This window comes from Phoca vitulina, unplaced genomic scaffold, assembly GCF_004348235.1.
Source record: "Phoca vitulina isolate PV1807 unplaced genomic scaffold, GSC_HSeal_1.0 scaffold25, whole genome shotgun sequence".
In the NCBI taxonomy this organism is placed as follows: domain Eukaryota; kingdom Metazoa; phylum Chordata; class Mammalia; order Carnivora; family Phocidae; genus Phoca; species Phoca vitulina.
This window is the reverse complement of record NW_022589728.1, coordinates 34270971-34291104: the sequence shown is the minus strand read 5'-3', so window position 1 is coordinate 34291104 and position 20134 is coordinate 34270971. Positions and strand designations below refer to the sequence as shown.

Genomic DNA, 20134 nt, shown 5'->3' with positions numbered 1-20134 from the left:
GCGCTCCAAGACTTCATTATTTTTTATGGCTAAATAATATTACATTGTTATCTATATACTACATTTTCTTTATTCATTCATCTATTGATGGACTCTTGGGTTGCTTCCTTATTTTGGCTATTGTAAATAATGCTGCAATAAACATACATGTGCATTTATTCTTTTGAATTAGTGTTTTCGTATTCTTTGGGTAAATACCCAGTGGTGTGATAGCTGGATCATAGGGTAATTTCATTTAAAAATTTTTGAGGAAACTCCGTACTGTTTCTCACAGTGGCTGCACCAGTTTACATTCCCACCAAGAGTGCGTGAGAGTTCCTTTTTCTCCACATCCTTGCCAAGACTCGTTGTTTGTGTTTTTTATTTTAGCCATTCTGATAGATGTGAGGTGATATCTCATTGTGGTTTTGATTAGCATTTTCCTGATGCAGAGTGATGTAGAGCATCTTTTCATGGGTCTGTTGGCCATCTGTATGTCTTCTTTGGAGAAATGTCTGTCTGTTCATGTCTTCTGCCCATTTTTAAATTGGATTATTTGTTTTTTTGGGTGTTGAGTTGTATAACTTCTTTATATATTTTGGATACTAACCCTTTATCACATATGTCATTTGAAAATATCTTCTCCCAGTCAGTAGGTTGTTTTTTAGTTTTGTCGGTTGTTTCCTTTGCCGTGCAGAAGTTTTTATTTTGATGTAGTCCCAACAGTTTATTTTTGCTTTTGTTTCCCTTGCCTCAGGAGACCTATCAAGAAAAACGTTTTTATGGCTGATGTCAGAGAAATTATTGCCTGTGCTCTCTTCTAAGATTTTTATGGTTTCAGGTCTCACATTTAGGTCCTTAGTTCATTTTGAGTTTTTTTTTTTTTTGTATGGTGTAAGCAAATGGTCCAGTTTCATTCTTTTGCATGTAGCTGTCCAGTTTTCTCAACACCATTTGTTGAAGAGACTGTCTTTTTCCCATTGCATAGTCTTGCCTCCTTTGTCATAGATTAATTGACCATGTAATTGTGGGTTTATTTCTGGGCTCTCTGTTCTGTTCCATTGATCTATGTGTCTGTTTTTCTGCCAGCACCATAGTGTTTTAATTACTACAGCTTTGTAAGATATCTTGAAATCTTGAATTGTGATACCTCCAGTATTGTTTTTCTTTTTCAAGATTGCTTTGGCTATCTAAGGTCTTTGTGGCTCCATACAAATTTTAGGATTGTTTTTCTAGTTCTGGGAAGAATACTATTGATATTTTTGTTAGGGATTGCATTAAATCTGTAGCTTGCTTGGGGTAATATGGACATGTTAACAATATTTGTTCTTTCATTCCATGAGCATGGAACTCCTTTCCATTTGTTTGTGTTGTCTTCAATTTCTTTCATCAGTGTTTTATAGTTTTCAGAGTACAGGCGTTACATCCTTGGTTAAGTTTATTTCTAGGGATTTAATTATTTTTGGTGCAGTTGTAAATGGGATTGTTTTCTTCCTTTCTCTTTCTGCTGCTTCATTATTAGTGTATAGAAGAGCAACAGATTTCTGTATGTTGATTTTGTATCTTGTGACTTTACTGAATTCATGTATCACTTCTGGTAGCTTTTTTTTTGGCGACTTTAGGGTTTTTTACATGTAGTATTCTGTCATCTGCAATTAGTAAAAGTGTTACTTCTTCCTTACCAATTTGGATGTCTTTTATTCCTTTCTCTTTTCCGATTGCTGTGGCTAGGACTTCCAGTACTATACTGAATAAAAGTGGTGAGAGTGGACATCCTTGTCTTATTTCTGACCTTAGTGGAAAAGCTCTCAATTTTCCTCCATTAAGTAATGATATTGGCTGTGTTTTTCATATATGGCCTTTATTATGTTGAGGTATGTTCCCTCTCTACCTACTTTGTTGAGGGTTTTTATCATGAATGAATGCTGTACTTTGTCAAATGCTTTTTCTGCATGTATTGAAATGATCATACAGTTTTTATCCTTCCTCTTACTGATGTGATGTATCATGTTGGTTGATTTGTGAATATTGAACCACCCTTACATCCCTGGATAAATTTCACTTGATTGTGGTGAGTGATTATTTTTAATGTATTTTGGATTTGGATTGCTAATACTTTGTTGAGGATTTTTGCATCTATGTTCACCAGAGATATTAGTCTGGGGTTCTCTTTGGTAGTGTCTTTATCTGGTTTTGGTATCAGGGTAATAATGCTGGCCTCATAGAATGAATTTGGAAGTTTTCCTTTCTCTTCTGTTTTTTGGAAAAGTTTGAGAAGAATAGGTATTAACTCTTCTAAATGTTGGGTAGAATGAAGCATCTGGTCTTGGACTTTGTTTGTTGTGAGTTTTTTGATTAGTGATTCAGTTTCATCGCTGGTAATCCATCTGTTCAAATTTTCTATTTCATCCCAATTCAGTTTTGGGAGATTATATCCATTTTTTCTGGGTTGTCCAGTTTGTTGGCATATGATTTTTCATAATATTCTCTTATAACGCTTTGTATTTCTAAGATGTCAGTTGTTATTTCTCTTCTTTCATTTCTGATTTTGACTCCCTCCTCCCTCTCTCTCTCTCTCTCTCTCTCGATCAGTCTGTCTAAAGGTTTATCAATTTTGTTGATCTTTCAGAGAACCAGCTCCTGGTTTCATTGATCTATTCAGTTGTTTTTTTAGTCTCTATATAATTTATTTCTGCTCTAATGCTTACTGTTTCCTTCCTCCTGCTGGATTTGGGTTTTGTTTGTTCTTGTTTTTCTAGCTTCTTTAGATGTAAGGTTAGGTTGTTTACTTGAGATTTTTCTTGCTTTTTGAGGTAGGTCTGTATTGCTGTAAACTTCCCTATTAGAACTGCTTTTGCTGCACTCCAAAGATTTTGGACTGTTGTGTTTTCATTTTCATTTGTCCCTATATATTTTTTTATTTCTTCTTTGATTCCCTGGTTGACCCATTTATTGTTAGTAGCATGTTATTCAACCTTCATGTATTTGTGCCCTTTCCAGATTTATTTATTTATTTATTTATTTATTTATTTAGTGGTTGATTTCTAGTTTCATAACATTGTGGTCAGAAAAGATGACTTCAGTATGACTTCAGTCTTTTTTTGGGTTTCTTTCAGAGGAAATTGTTTGGCATGTAGCTGTAGATTTGGTGTGTCCATGAGAGGATGGGTGTTCACGATCCTCCTACATTGCCATCTTGAACCAGACCCATTAGGGCCATTTTAGAGGCTGCTTACTACAACCAGATTCAGAAAACCATATAAACAATGTTAAGTGTTTCTGATTTTATTCTTTTTTTTTTTTTTAAGATTTTATTTATTTATTTGACAGAGAGATAGAGAGCACAGATAGAGTGGCAGGCAGAGGGAGAAGCAGGCTCTCCGCTCAGCAGGGAGCCTGATGTGGGTCTTGATCCCAGAGCCCTGGGATCATGACCTGAGCTGAAGGCAGACGCTTAACCGACTGAGCCACTCAGGCGCCCCTCTCATTTTATTCTAAAGGTTATAGGAAACCATGAAAAATTTTTAAACAGGGAAATCATTTGATCAAAATAATGCTCAAAAAATAACTTTGTCTAGAGTCAAGAATGGATAGGTTAGAGTGGATGCTATAGACCAGATAAGGGATGATTGGTATAGCACAGTGAGAAATCTAGTGGCTTGGACTTTAGTGGTAATCATGGAAATGGAAATAAGTGGGTGCATTTAAAGTACATTAAGGATGTAAACTTAGTGGACCTAAAAGATAGCTTTGATGTGGGAGTTGAAAGGAAGGAGTCAAGGAAGATCTCAAGTTTCTGGCTAGAGCAGCAGGATGGATGGTGATGCTGTTTACTGGAATAGGACTACAGAAGCAATTGGGGGGGATGGCAAAGAGGGAGATGAGATGTTTTGGGCTAGTTATGGTGATTGATGAGATAGCCAAGTTGACATGTAGAATAGACAGTAGTTGGATAGGTCTGGTGTTTACCTTCTGAGGTCTGAGCTGGAGATACAGATTCAGGGGACATTATCATATGGTTGTAAATGATAACATGGTAGAGGTTGAAAGTACTTTATAGTAAGACAAGAAGAAGACCTAGTACCTACCATGGAGAAATTCCAATATTTAAGAGGAGGAGGAGCTGACAGGAAATTAGGAGGAAAACTGGGAGATGGTAGGGACACATTCCTTCCCATCTAGTGATGAGTTTGTATTTTGGAATTCCTTCTAGCTTGAATTTAGTATAATTAGTGTTGAAGAAAAGACCTACCTAACAGATAGCTTACTTCTTTGGTTTAACAAATATTTTTTGAGAATTATTTATGTGACAGGAATTGTAGAGTATTGGAGGTGCAAAGTAAAATGGCACATTCTAGCTGTCTCAGACAGTTTCACAAGTTGTTAGTATCTTCAGGGGTCACTAGGTCCTAATCCTTTTAATTTATTTTTTTAGTTCCAGAAACATGATTTCTATTTTCTCACAGATGAGCAGAAAACTGCTCTACATTAACCAAACTAGTCAGAGTCCCACTGGAAAACTGTCACTTTATTAATTTACAGTAAGAAATACAAATGTCAGCTGCCCAACAGTGCATTTTTTCCCCTCTCAGAAAGCTAGGATATTGTTTATTGAACATGATACCAGCAAGGAAATTGAACACTGAATGTGTAGTTTTCTCAAACTATAACAGTCTGTGCAAACTTTTCAACCATGTGATATATCTGCCAGAAAAATAAGGAACCAGGAGACTTACTGATGATATCTTAAGTCTTTTTCTTCTAAGTACCACCACCATACATCCACATCCCCATACCCTCTGCTCCTAACCCCATCTTGCTTCTCCTTGGTAAATATGAATAAACTCAGAAAATATGTTAAAATTGTGATTATGTCAAATTCAGTTTTCCTGCTTTGCTGTTGATATGTTTTGAATCCAGTTGTGTGTAATATCTTGAATATTCATGCTCAAGAAATTAAAGCACTCAGCAAATTGGAATATGTTGGATTCCTCATTCCTACCCTAGATCCTTATGAGAAGTTAAAATATGGGTCAGATGTGAGTCCTGAGAGAAAGTCGAGAATGGCTACAAGGTTTTTTGTTTGCTTGTTTGTTTTTTTAACCTAAAAGAAGAATAGAATTGCCCTTTACCATGAGAGGGAAAGTTGTGAGATGGGTAAAGTTGAGGGAAACAGTACCTTTTTGGCTAATAAATGTGAGATGCCTGTTGTACTTCATGTGGAGCTAGATGTTGATTAAGCTGCTGGATATATGATTCTGAAGTTTAGAGGTGTAACCCAGGCTTCATATTACATTTGTGTGTTTTTGGCATATCGTTGATGGTATTTAAAGACGAGATCACCAAAATGGTACAAGTAGAGAAAAGAAGGTCTGGGGACAAAGCCCAAAACATAGCTGGCCAGGGAGGAACCAACCAAAGAAAAGGAGCAGTTGTTGAAACCGGAGAAAATATGATAGTAGTGTTCCAAAAGCCAAGTGAAAAGTGTTTCAAGAGTGAGAGAACACAGCAAGTGCTGATGAAAGGGGCTGATGTATTACAAAGAAGCATGAGGAAAAGGGAGGAGGGGTTTGCAGATATCTTTATCTTGACTGTGGTGATAGTGATGGTTTCCTGGGTTTATATGCATGCCTTAATGAATTGTACATATTATGTATGTACAGTTTGTAGTATGTCACTTATATCTCAATAAAACTTTTATTTTTATTTTTTAAGATTTTATTTTATTTGGGAGAGAGAGAGTGCATATGTGTGCACAAGTGGGGTGAAGGGCAGAAGGAGAGGGAGAAGCAGACTCCCCACTGAACAGGGAGCCCGATGTGGGACTCAATCCCAGGACCCTGGGATCATGACCTGAGCCGAAGGCAGACGCTTAACCGACTGAGCCACCCAGGCACCCCTTATTAAAGCTGTTTTAGTAAAAAAATTAAACATTCAGGGGCGTTTGGGTGGCTCAGTCGGTTAAGCGTCTGCCTTCAGGTCATGATCCCGGAGTCCCTGCATAGGAGCCCTGCATTGGGCTCCCAGCTCAGTGGGGAATCTGCTTCTCCCTCTGCCCCTCCCCCTGCTCATTGCTCTTTCTCTTTCTGTCTCTCACATAAATAAATAAGATCTTAAAAAAAATTAAACATCCATTCATAACTTTAAAAAAAGTGATCAGCTGTCAAATACCGTTGATAGGTCAAGGAAGCTGAGATTCAGAATTGAGTATAGGAAATAGCTGTGTCCTTGGTTACTGTAACTGGAATACCATCAGTGGTGTTGTGGGGATAAAAGTGATTTGTGTGAGTTCAAGAGTGGGAAGAGAGGAAGTAGAGACAGAGTAGTGACAACTTTTTAAAAGTTTTGCTGAAAAGAGAAGTTAGAAAATGAGACTAAAGGGAGAAGTGAATTCAAGAGGAAGCTCTTTGTTTTTAAGAGAAAAATAAAAACCTAACAAAGATAGTATAGCTTGTTTTTATACCAGTGGGAATGAATCAACAGAAAGGGAGAAAATGATACTATCTTGTGAAAGAGAAAAACTGTTGTAGGAAAGAATTGGTGGAGTGATATCCATATACTCCTTTGCCTTCGGTCTTGAGAATTCTGGCCATAATAATGAAAATCCATTTACAAATCTATTTGGATATGTTCTTTATTTTATTCATTGTTTATTTCAAAACTATGGGTTTTGTAGATCACTTTTGAAGATATCTTTAAATCCATGTACATTTTTTATGTGTAGTAATTACCATATTTGATATTTTTCATCTTGTCTGTTCTTAGGATTGGTACCTGTTATATATTAGTATCTCATATTTTATTTCATAGTTATAATATCCATACCTCCTCAAATAAAATGTAGATCTTATAGTCCAGCAGTTAGCATGACTGTGATTTTTAGATAAATTACTATTGTTAGCCTTAGCCATTGTTAAGAATCTTTTCTTAACAGGATATGCTCTCCCTGTAATGTAACTATGAAATAGTTTTACTGAAGAATTTGAAGTAAATTTTGAGCTTCCAGTATTCTTAGGATTGATTGCTTTGGGGGTAGGAGAAAGTTGTAATTTTTTTTAATTGATGTAATTTTTGCTTGGAGTAGCTGTTCCTTCACATTTTGTGTTTGATAAGTCTGACCATAATTGTTTCCATAGGTGATGGGAAATCTAGGATCTTTCAAAAGAAGCTTTTTATTCTCAGCTTTACCTTATTTGGGTTTTGAAACATTTCAAGTATTTTCCCAGGCTGCTTTGGTTCATGCCACAGCCAAAGGTAAGCCTAAGCTAAACACATGGACTACTTAGAGTTAATTATGTTTGTTATATTTTGTTAATAACTTTGTTATTTTTGAATAAGTAATGAAGCTTTTTTCTAGGCTATATTTCTGATTTTCTCTATTTGTCATTGAGTCTGATTATATATATTTAATATGTATATATATTATATTTGTGTGTACATCTCTGTGTGAACATATATATATCTGTGTATATGTAATTTCTTCTAGGAACTAGAGCTCCCTCAGTGAGAAATACTCTTGTTAATATTTTGTAGTTTTATGGGATCCTTGGGCTAAGAATATTTTTTACATTTTTAAGGGGTTGAGGGGTTAGGAGGAGAGGGATATACCACAGAGGATGGATCTGGCCCTTTTGACACAATAATTCTTTTGTTCCTTAATTCCAAGTTATTATACTCTTCTTGATATAGTTAAGAAAGGCCCAATTACTTTGAGGTAAAAATATTTTATTTACAAACAAAATGCAGTTTAGTACTAAATATCAAATAACTGATTGAAAAGTAGAAAAATTCTATCAGATTTCTTATTTGGTATACTATAGATAAGTATATATCTAGACTTGCCATATTTAAAAGAAATTAATTAAACCAGTTGTGTGTGTTGACAGAGGCAAAATTTCAGTATATTAGAGAAAAATTTTTAATTAATGGGTTAAGCCTTTTTGTTTTTGGTAGTCCCCACCTTTTAATCATTTAGAAGTGATTGGGGAAAGAAGCAGAGGTTTTATTTTGAATAGATGTTCTTATTAAAGTTGTGATAGATGAATTTGAGAATATTAGCTAAAAATTACTAGTTATTGATTTCAATTTCCCATGATTATTCTTGTCTTTAAAAGAGCAGATAAAGGGTGCCTGGGTGGCTCACTTGGTTAAGTGACTGCCTTCGGCTCAGGTCATGATCCCAGGGTCCTGGGATCGAGTCCCAAATCCTGCTCCCTGCTCTGCAGAGAGCCTGCTTCTCCCTCTGCCTCTTTCTCTATCTCTCATGAATAAAATAAAAATAAAATCTTAAAAAAAAATAAAAGAGCAGATAATTGAGAATTGCTGTGTTTTTGTTTTATCTTTCCTTTTATGTATAATTTTTATGACGGATAAAGTAGAGGACTTGGTTCCCTAAACTTTTCACCTAACTTCAATTCTTACAGCAACCTTCTAAGTAGTAAGGACAAACTGTATTACGACATGATAATAATTTTTTAAAATGTATCCCTGAGAGATGTGCCCAGTGGTTGCAGTTTTAGTATTTTGATCTGTGTGTGTGTGTTCCGTTTTAGGTGTTTTTGTTTGTTTGTTTTTTATTTTATTTTATTTTAAACTCTGTAGCCAACATGGACAGAACTCAGGACCTGGAAGTCAAGAGTCAGGAGCTCTACTGACTGAGCCAGCCAGGCCTCACCCATTATAGTATTAACCTTTGAAAAAGAAGCTCACAGTTTAACTTCTTCAAAGTCAAAGTGTCAGAGCAGAGATTAGAACTCTAATCAATTTTTTTTGGTCTGTCACACTTAGTTTCAGTGTGCTTTAGCACCCTTTCCTTACAGAAATGAGTGCAAAGATGTAGGGCTTCCCTGAGCAACAAAATATGGCACTTTGAAAGGCAAAGCTGAAAATAACTTTAGCTTTAGTGGTAATAGTCCATTTTTTCAAATGTGCCTTTATTTAAAATTACTGCAGATTCAGTAAATTAAAAAACATTTTAAGGTGCTGGACCCTTGTGGGGCCCGCACGAGCTGAGTTTGGTCTTGCACAACTGCAGTAGTGAGCTGGGTGGGGGGTGAGGTGGTAGGGCATTAAACCTTCAACTGTTTACTTACTTGGTGCTTCAAAGAACTTTGATGTGGCTTTCCTCCATTCCCTTCCTTCACCTCTTGAGCCAGCTGCTAGGAGCTGGGCTGGGGAAGTCCTGTGGGCGAGCAGGAGACTAGGCCCTGTAGGAGCGAATGTCTTTTGCCTAGAGATGGCTCTGCATCCCTGCTAGGTGGTATGCACCCCTCTCAGGGACAGTTGGTCCTTCATCCCTGTCTCCAAGATGGCAACTGTCAGGTGCGAACTTATTAAGAATTTCACTTCAGAGGAGACCATTTATCACAATAAGATCTCTATTATAGGAACTGGATCAGTTGGCATGGCATGTGCTATCAGCATCTTATTAAAAGGCTTGAGTGATGAACTTGCCTTTGTGGATGTTGATGAAGGCAAACTGAAGGGTGAGACAGTGTGGATCTTCAACATGGCAGCTCTTTCATGAAAATGCCAAATATTGTTTCCAGCAAAGATTACCATGTCACTGCAAACTCCAACCTAATGATATCACAGCAGGTGCACACCCAAGAAAAGGAGAAACACGCCTTGATGTAGTCAAGAGAAATGTGTCCATCATTAAATTAATGATTTCCAACATTACCCGGTATAGTCCCCAGTGCAAAATGGTAGTTGTTTCCAATCCAGTGGATATCTTAACTTATGTAATGTAGCTTGGGAGTTGAGTGCATTTCCCCATAACCGTGTTATTGGAAGTGGCTGTAATCTGGACACTGCCTGTTTCCATTTCTTTATTGGACAAAGACTTGATATCCACTCAGAAAGCTGTCATGGATGGATCCTTGGAGAACATGGAGACTCAAGTGTACCTGTGTGGAGTGGAGTTAACATTGTTGGTATCCCCTTGAAGGATCTGAATTCAGATATAGGAACAGATAAAGATCCTGAGCACTGGGAAAATGTCCCCAAAGAAGTGATGACCTGTGGCTATGAGATGGTTAAAATGAAAGGTTATACTAATTGGGCTGTTGGCCTGTCTGTAGCTGATTTAACAGAAAGCATTTTGAAGAATCTTAGGAGAGTGCATCCAGTTTCCACCATAACTAAGGGCCTCTTGGAATAAATGAAGAAGTATTCCTTAGTGTTCCTTGTATTCTGGGAGAGAATGGTATTGGAAACCTTATTAAGTAAAGCTGACCCTTGAAGAGAAGATCCATTTGAGAAGGAGTGCAGAAAAACTTTGGGAAAGTCAGAAAGAGATCAAGCTTTAAAGTTTGATCCTGTAGTCATAAAAGCAGAGATAGTAGTCGTAGGATTGTATATCAAACTTCTGAATAAACTTGAATTCGTGTGTGTGTGTGTGTGTGTGTGTGTATGTGTAGTTGCTCTTTGGTCTGAAAGAATGTATGATGTAGGTGTTTAATGTGTTATAGAAATTCTGGTTCTTTTCATCCAATATATGCTAATTCTTTCATTCTGGCTGGCTTATATATATGTTCATTTATATGCTGTTTAAAAAAAAGTTATAACTTCCTCTACGAATGTAAAAGTAAAAGTTTATACAAACAACTTGAAATGTTAGTTCTAGTCCTAACTCCAAATGAAACCTTGATTTGACCTTAAAAAAAATAACATTTTAAGATTCCAAGGTATAACTTACTCTGAAAACTAAGTTAATTGTCTTTATTAAAGATTTTAATGAAAATTGCCGTATATTGTAGAATCCTTCCTGTGTTTTCAAGCATATTTTGAGCACTTAGAAAGTTAATACAAAGAACAGAGTATGGATATTTATTTAACTTGCTTTGATTTTCTTTAGCTTTGTTTTCTTAAATAAAATGTCACTTTATAATTAGTTAATTGGCATGTTCATTATAATTTGTGCAACTAGGCCATTGCCCTTGAAAAAACATCAGTTACTGATAAAATGTAGAGATAGATTTTTTTAACTTGGAAAATGATCCATGTTTCTATAAAACTATAATTTCATCAGTCCTTACAAGTTTTACTTTGTCATCTCTCTCTCTCCTATTTGCTATACTGTGATCTTTATTTTTCATATTTTTTAGGAAATGGTCTTCAGATAATTCCACTCATCAAAACTGCTTACTTCTCTTTAGGGCTGCTTCATGCTCATTGAAGCCAATTAAAACATTTTTTCCTTCTTCATTTACTGGGATACAATCATATTCTGAATTATGTTTTTAGAAATTAAGGGCATATATATATATATATATTTTAAAGATTTTATTTATTTGACAGAGAGAGACACAGTGAGAGAGGGAACACAAGCAGGGGGAGTGGGAGAGGGAGAAGCAGGCTACCTGTGGAGCAGGGAGCCTGATGCGGGGCTCGATCCCAGGACCTGGGATCATGACCTGAGCCGAAGGCAGATGCTTAACAACTGAGCCACCCAGGTGCCCCTATATATATTTTTTTTTAAGAAAGTTCAGCAAGATTGCTGGATTCAAGACAAACTTTATTTTTTAATCAGGATTTTTTTTTTTTTTTAATTTTATTTATTTGAGAGAGAGAGCACAAGCAGGGGTAGTGGCAGGTAGAAGGAGAGGGAGAAGCAGGCTTCCTGCTGAGCAGGGAGCCTGACGTGGGGCTTGATCCCAGGACCTGGAGATCATGACCTGAGCCAAAGGCAGCCTCTTAACTGACTGAGCCACCCAGGGATCCCAAGGGCATACATATGTTTTGACATTTCAGTTGGATGGGGTTGTGGGACTCTTTTAAAATGGTAATGTCTATATTTACCACAGGATAGAGCAAATACCCACTTGTCGGCCATAATTGAAGAACTCCAGTAGAAAGTTTTTCATTATTTCTTTAAAATAGACAAAATTTAAAGCCCTTCAAGATATGCTAATGTAGTTACAGTACTCGTGTCTGTGTGTGTGTATGTGAAAGTTCACTTGTAAAATGCCTAAAAGATAATTACAAGTGGCCCATCTTAAATAAAGGTTCTTCATATAATCACTTCAGTTGTCTCTTTTCATAGACTTTCATTGATTCTTCTTTGATGAATCTACAGAACCGAGGCCAGTGCTCCTTCATCTGTAGTCCTTTGTACTACTACAGGGCATCTTTAGAGGCACTGCTTTCAGTACTGCTGAGACACAGTATTGTTGGTGTGAAAGATTTACCTTAAATTTTGATGATGTTGTTGCTACTTAGAGCCTTCTAGCATCTAGAAAAATCCTGGAGAATCTAGATACTCATTTTCTACTTTTTAATTTCTGTAGGGAGAAATTTCCAGAAGTAGATTGCTTACTTTGAGGAGTAGAGTATTTCTTTTTGTGCAGATACATCTCACATGGCTAAGAGTACACTTAGCAAGAAAAACTAGAAGACCAAAGTTTACTAATTTATGTCGTATCAGTGACATTTTTTAAAAATCTAAGAATTATGATCTTGTGGGGCGCCTGGGTGGCTCAGTCGTTAAGCGTCTGCCTTCGGCTCATGTCATGATCCCAGGGTCCTGGGATCGAGCCCCGCATTGGGCTCCCTGCTCGGTGGGAAGCCTGCTTCTCCCTCTCCCACTCCCCCTGCTTGTGTTCCCTCTCTCGCTGTGTCTCTCTCTGTCAAATAAATAAATAAAATCTTTCAAAAAAAAAATTACGATCTTGTGCATATTCATTTTAGGCTAAATTTAGTTTTGTACAGTTGAATTAATATCTCAGTTCATCTTGGGATATTCATTATTAAGTAGAAAAGTAACTTACTTTAAAAGTTTAGCCCATTTTAACGATATGGTCTCTTTATGTCAGTAGCATAGCTTATTTTTAAATATTTTCAGGAAAACTACAGAACATTAAACAAGTAAAAAAGCCCACACAGCTGATTTGCAGATACGAGTGGTCTACATGCTCCCAACCTAGTGCCTGTGTGAGTTTGTAGTATCAGAGTAAGAGTATTTTTTCTTGTAAATTGCACACTGTATGATTTTAGAAATTTCTGTTTAAGACTCAAGAAAAAAATACGTATTTAAAGCCTGGATATTGTAGCTTATGGTACTATATAATAAAAAAATAGATAAGTGATTTAAGAAGTTAAAAAAGAATAGTACACACAAAAAGGATTTGAACTATTTTAAATTATTCACTTAATTTCTATATTTTTCTTTTAATTACATGGGTGATGAGATGCAGCATTCCTAGATCATGTTAAGGACAGTAATCTCTGTCAGTCTTCTCAGAAAGTCTGAGAAAAATCAATGAATAGAATTAAATGTAACTTTGTTATTTACACATACAATGTATACATTCGAATATGCCAGATCAGTATATTTAATATTGTATAAATTTTCTGTCACAGCAACTGTCACAAATTACCACAGACTTAGTAACTTAAAACAGTATAAATTTATTATCATACAGTTCTATAGTTCAGAAGTCCAAAATGGGTCCCACTGGATTAAAATCAACAAGTTGGGCAAGGCTGTGTTACAGGCTTTGGGGGAGAATCTCTTTCCTTGTTTCCAGTTTCTAGAGGTTTTCCACATTCCTTGGCTGAAGACCCCTTTCCTCCATATTTCAGGCCAGTAATCATTTCACTCTGGCCTTGTTTTCATTGTTCTGCCTCCTACCTACTTTCTTCTTCTGCCTTCTTCCACTTTGAAGGACTCTTGTGATTATATTGGGCCCCCTGGCTAATCCAGGATCATTTCCTGTTTTAAGGTTAGCTGATGAATAGCCTTAATTCTAGTTACAAACCTAATTCCCCTTTGTCGTGTAACCTGTACGTTTCCACAGGTTCCAGGGATTAAGATGTAGACATTTTTAGGGCCATTATCCTGCCTAACACAAATATTGAGTAAGAATGCTAAGATTACTATTTTTTCTTTTTAAGAATCTTTGGGTTGTTGGGGCACCTGGCTGGCTCATTTGATGTAGAGCATGCAACTCTTGATGTCTGGGTTGTAAGTTTGAGCCCCAGGTTGAGTGTAGAGATAACTTAAAAAAATAAAATCTTAAAAAAAAAAATCTTTGGGTTGTTATAACCTTAATTTGGAGAATCAGCTACTGATAAAAGTGTACAATAAAATGGAAGCAAACTTAAGAAAATCAACCAGCCATATGAATATTGAACTCTATGGCACCCAACCAGATTGAAGTAGGATTAAAGAAGAATTTGCTATTGTCATTTAATTTTTTTTAAGCTAGTTTTATAATTACATTATGATGTTAGTAAAAAATACTTCAGTTTACATAGTTGTGTCAGATTCAGGAGCTTTGTTTTTTTTTTCTGGTCTAGGTTTTAATTTTTCAAAAATTAAAAAAAATTCAACCTCAAATACACTATTATCAATTAAAGCATACTAAGGTAAATAATAAACATAATTGAATATATTGAAATGTTGGCTTATATGTAAAACTAAGTAATACAGTACCCTTATAGAAGACAAATATGTATGTTCCTTATTGTAATAATTGGGGAATATCCTGAAATTCAAGCTTACTATTTTTTTCGGGAACTAGTCAACTTTTTTTAGAGCATTACATTGTCTGTAAGGTTTATATATTTTCTAGTAAGGTATAAACAAGTTAATGAATTGGTTGGAGCAGAGTGCCAGTGAGGTAAATTTCAGATTCTCTGTGTAGTTAAGTTCATCTAAGTTTTCGATGACAAATTTTTTTAAGATTTTAATTAATTTGAGAGAGAGAGCCAGAGAGCGCCCACATGAGCAGGGATGAGTAGAGGGAGAGGGGAGAAGCAGACACCCCGCTGAGCAGGGAGCCCTACGGACTGACGAGGACGACATGGGGCCTGATACCAGGACCCTGAGATCATGACCTGAGCCACAGGCAGCCACTTAACCGACTGAGCCACCCAGGTGCCCCTTGATGACAAATTTGATTCTTTTTCCATAGCAGTGTTTGTGTAAGTTAGGTCATAAAGAGAATCTAGTGAAACAGTGTGGTGCAGTCCATGCAAAGTAATAATTTTCAGTGCTGGAAGTCAATGTTATATCATCATTTTCTGCAATGGATGGCACTTAGCAACAACAACAAAGAGTTTGTGTGTATGGAGGGGAAGAGTACCCTAAATTCCTCACAGGAAATTGCTTTCTTCATTTTTTTTTTTTAAGATTTTATTTATTTATTTGACAGAATCACAGCGAGAGAGGGAACACAAGCAGGGGGAGTGGGAGAGGGAGAAGCAGGCTCCCCGCCGAGCAGGGACCCCTATGCGGGGCTCGATCCCGGGACCCCGGGATCATGACCTGAGCCGAAGGTAGACACTTAACCACTGAGCCACCCAGGCACCCTACTTTCTTCATTTTTAAAAATGTATCGTATTTAGGGGTGGCTGGTGGCTCAGTTGGTTAAAGCGACTGCCTTCGGCTCAGGTCATGATCCTCGAGTCCCAGGATCGAGTCCTGCATCAGGCTCCCTGCTCGGCAGGGAGTCTGCTTCTCCCTCTCACCCTCCCCCCTCCATGTGCTCTCTCATTCTCTCTCTCAAATAAATAAATAAAATCTTTAAAAATAAATAAATAAAAATGTATCATACTTAGTTAGTTCCACAATAAGTTTTCTAATTTTTTAAATTTCTGTGATTTCAATAAACCACTTACCGTGATAGCTTCATCCTTACCTCTACTACACTTATATCTAGATTATTCAGAATTTCTGATCCTTCTTTATAGGTGATTTTTATAACTAATTTCTTTTGCTTATATATGAAAATGTTTGTTTCTTAGAATTGTTGGCTTGGGAAGACCTACTTTATTGTGTCTTTTTTCATTTTTAGTTGTCAGAGTTGAAGAAATTCTCGAACAAGCAGACTACCTATATGAGAGTGGAGAAACAGAGAAACTTTATCAATTGCTGACTCAATACAAGGAAAGGTAGGCAATGTATAATAAGCCTGAGTTTTCAGTTTCCTCAAAATTTTTGTTATTTAACAATTAAAATGACTCTTGGTGCTTGAAATTTTTATACATTTTTAAAGTTTTTACTGCAAAATAATATTTTTTAGAGTTTAACTTATAGTATGTTTCTTACAGTAAATGGTTCACAAGTGCTACATGTCTCATTGATTTAGAAAAGGTGATTCTCCTTACTCATTCTAGTGGAATGTTGAAGTATTTTTTTCATTTTGTTGTTTTGCTTTGGATCATATGAGGTAGTCGTTGAATATATGGTTATCTATATTGTATATTTCTCATTTTTTTAAGTGAATTTCTTACTGGCAGAAGATGTAAATGAATTAGGATGTTTGTATGGCATCATTGAATAGTATCTGTGTATCACTTTAGAAGCAGTTTTTTTAGAGAAACTAAAAATAACTCCTTTTTCTATTTTTAGTATTAGGTTACATGTTTAGTCCAGAGTATCAGTGTGCAGTTAGTTTTTGGGAGGATGTAGGTGGAAGGAGAGTCTGCACTATAAAATAAGTTTAATAAGGCTAAATCGGCATTTCCAGGTCACAGATTACCTAATCCTAAACTAAAAATATTGAGTCATTTTCAGCTACCTTTCTTAGATTCCTAAGACCAGTTCTGTCTTCATGACCCATCAATTTTACTTCCTAAATATCTATAGAATCCACTTTTTCTTCTCCATTTTTCCCCTAGTTACTTGTAGTGTCATGTTTGGCATTTTATAGTCATTTTAGTCATTACCTGAAAAGTAAGCTGTAAGATAGTTACTATAATTTATTTAATTATAAATATACTATTGCTACCTTTAGTTTCAAAATTTTATGTGAATACCGTATTTTGGTAAATATATAATGGGCTTAAAGGCAAACATTTAATAAAAGGAGTTTTAATGTTTTTAAAAATATTTCTAACTCTTAATTGTGGTTACTATTTTATTTATTAACCATTTCTTATTTTATATAAGTATATTCATATGGAAATTCTTCAAGGAGTCCAGGCCCTCACTTGAAATATTCCCATGCATCATGGCATGGATGACACATTCAAACAAGATTTATTTTGAGATTCTGTTATATTCAATCATTTATTTATTAACACATATTTATCATATACCTGTTGTGTGCCAGTACTATATTTGGAGCTGGGGATATAGCAGTTTTGTTTTGTTGAGTATGACCCACTCTCTAAAGTTTGTGGATTTTTATGGTACTGTCTGAACCAGTTAGTGAGTTGTCTGAAGTGTCTCAAGCCTTAGGTTATATGTTGAATTTTGTAGTGCAGGTGTTTAGAGAATTCAAATACAAAGATATTTTCTAAGGAAGTTAGTATTTTATTTATTTATTCACTTGAGAGAGAGCGAGAGTGAGAGAGCACGGGCAGGGGTTGGGGAGCAGCAGAAGGAGAGGGAGAAGCAACCTCCCCGATGAGCAGGGAGCCCAATGCAGGCCTCCGTCCCAGGACCCTGGGGTCATGACCTGAGCCGAAGGCAGATGCTTCACTGAGCCACCCAGGTGCCCGAGGAAGTTAGTATTTTAGATAATTTAGGAAAGTTAATATTTATATATGATATTGGATATTTTATAGGAAATTTTAGCAAATAAAGTTTTTATGTGAAAATACAACATTATGAATAATGGCTTTTGATACTGCTATATCTTCACTGACCTGAAAGACCATCATATGTGTTCATTAGTGATGTGACCTTTAACAGTTTTTAAATGTGAGCTAAAATGGTTATTTTATATTTATTTCAAATTAGTGAAGATGCAGAGTTACTATGGCGATTGGCACGGGCATCACGTGATATAGCTCAGCTTAGTGGGACCTCAGAAGAGGAGAAAAAACTCTTGGTCTATGAAGCCCTAGAATATGCAAAAAGAGCACTGGAAAAAAATGAATCCAGTTTTGCAGCTCATAAGGTGAGATGCTTAAAGTAATGAAACTGTTACCATGTGAGAGGTACATTGGTCTATACTTACTTATTATTCCTAATTTACAGAGGAAAGAAAATTTGTCTATTTTAAAGAAGTAAGGAAGAGATTTATTTTTATAACGTTTTTTCAAAAAGATGTAGTTTTTTTCTTTGCATTCTTGAACATTTATTCTAACTTTATTAGTGTGTTGATAAATTACTTTTGTGAATGATTATTTTTAAACAAAAGTGTTAGTTGTTTCGTGAATTGCCTATATCTTTATTCCTAGTAGTATAAGCACTTGACAGGTGTTTACTAATTTTCCTCACATTATACTTCTGTTTTATGTAGAGGTGAGAATAGAGCAGCTGGACAGCTAAGACCTTGTATAACTTTCACATGTAACTCTTCTAGTTCCTGGATTTCCTGACTGGTTTAGAATGATGTTTTTCAATTGGCACTGTGGGGACACATGGTGACATTATTGGTATTTTGGATTAGGACATCACTTTATGATGTTGGACTGTCCTCAGTAGATCTGCCAAGCCATTGTGACAACCAAATTCCATCTCCACCCATTTCCAAATGCTCCCTTTAGGGGCCAGTCTCCCTCAACACCCCTCTAATACTGGTTTATATTAAAAATAAAACAGATATGGATTCCTTAATTTGTTGAGATTTGTTTCATGGCCCAGAATATGGTCCATCTTCGTAAATATTCTCTGTGCACATGAAAAGAATGTTTATTCAGCTATTGTTGGGAGTGTTTTATAAATGTCATTCAGGTCAGGTTGGTTGATAGTGTTGTTCAAGTCTTTTGTATCCTTACTGATTTTCTATCTACTTGTTCTATAAATTATTGAGAGAGGCATGTTGAAATGTCCAAGTATAATTGTAGGTTTGTCTGTTTCTTTGCAATTTTATTAATTTTTGCAGCATGTATTTTAAAGTTTCTATTAGGAATGTAAACATTTAGGATTATTATATTTTCTTGATGCATTAACCTCTTTATCACTGTAAAATGATCCCCTTTATCTTTGAAATACTCTTGGTTTTATCGTCTACTTTGTCTGATATAAACATAGCAACTCTTATTTTCTTTTGATTGTTAGCATGTTATATCCTTCTCTGTCCTTTTACTTTTAACTGTGTCTTTATATTTAATATGTAAACAGGTGATTAAGTCTTGCTTTTATTTTTACTTATATATTTCACATTATATAAAATTCATCATTGTAATACATATACTTCAGTGGTTTTTCACATTTTCCCTGTGTTGTGCAACCATCAGCACTAATTCCATAATATTTCTGTTACCCCCAGAACAACCCCTATACCTACCAGCAGTTAATTCCAATTCTCCCCTGCAACTGTACCCTGGCAAATACTAATCTACTTTCGTCTCAATGAATTTTCCTATTCTAGACATTTCATATAAATGGAATTAACAATAGGTGGCCTTTATGTGTCTGGCTTCTTTCCCTTTGCATAATATTTTCAAGGTTCATCCATATTGAGTATGTGACAGTACTTCATTTTTTTATGACTGAGTAATATTCCATTGTATGGATATATCAGTTTTGTTTATCCATCAGCTGATGAACATTTGGGGTGTTTCCACTTTTTGGCTATTATGAATAATACTGCTGTGTACAATTGTGTACAAGATTTTCTGTGAGCATTTGCTTTTACTTTTTTTTTTCTTACGGAGGTAAATTCACACAGCATAAAGTCACGCATTTTATAAATGCACAATATGGTGGCCTTTAATACATTTATAGTGTTGTACAACCATTACCTCTAGTTCCAGAACATTTTTATCACCCCAGAAGGAAACCCATTAAGTCCAATTAAGTAGTCACTCTCTGTTGCCTCTTACTCTCCTGACAACCACTAATCTCCTTGCTGTGTCTATGGCTTTACCTATTCAGGATATTTCAGAGAAGTGGCATCATACAGTATGGGATCATTTGTGTTTGACATCTTTCACTTACCATGTTTTTGAGGTCCATCCACATTGTAACATGCATCAGTATTTTATTTCTTTTTATGGATGAATAACATTCCATCGTAGAGATACACCACATTTTGTTTACCCATTGATTAGTTGATGGACATTTGGGTTATTTCCACACTTTTGGCTATTGTTTATAGTGTAAATATCAACATTCATGTACAAGTATTTTTTAAATACCTGGTTTTGGGGTGCTTTTTTTTTTTTTTAGGATTTTATTTGTTTGACAGAGAGAGAGACAGCAAGAGAGGGAACACAAGCAGGGGGAGTGGGAGAGGGAGAAGCAGGCTCCCCG

General features: G+C 35.8%; 1 protein-coding gene and 1 pseudogene across 1 annotated transcript in view; both read left to right on the top strand.

Annotated features, from left to right (window-relative positions):
* RMDN1 (regulator of microtubule dynamics 1) overlaps positions 1 to 20134 on the top strand; it is a 50661-nt gene that overhangs the window by 7218 nt on the left and 23309 nt on the right. The window contains exons 2-4 of the mRNA XM_032421952.1: positions 7116 to 7233; positions 15780 to 15876; positions 17672 to 17831. Coding sequence (XP_032277843.1) covers positions 7116 to 7233; positions 15780 to 15876; positions 17672 to 17831 — 375 coding nt within the window. The remainder of the gene's footprint in view (positions 1 to 7115; positions 7234 to 15779; positions 15877 to 17671; positions 17832 to 20134) is intronic.
* On the top strand, positions 8297 to 11228 carry LOC116643160 (annotated as a pseudogene).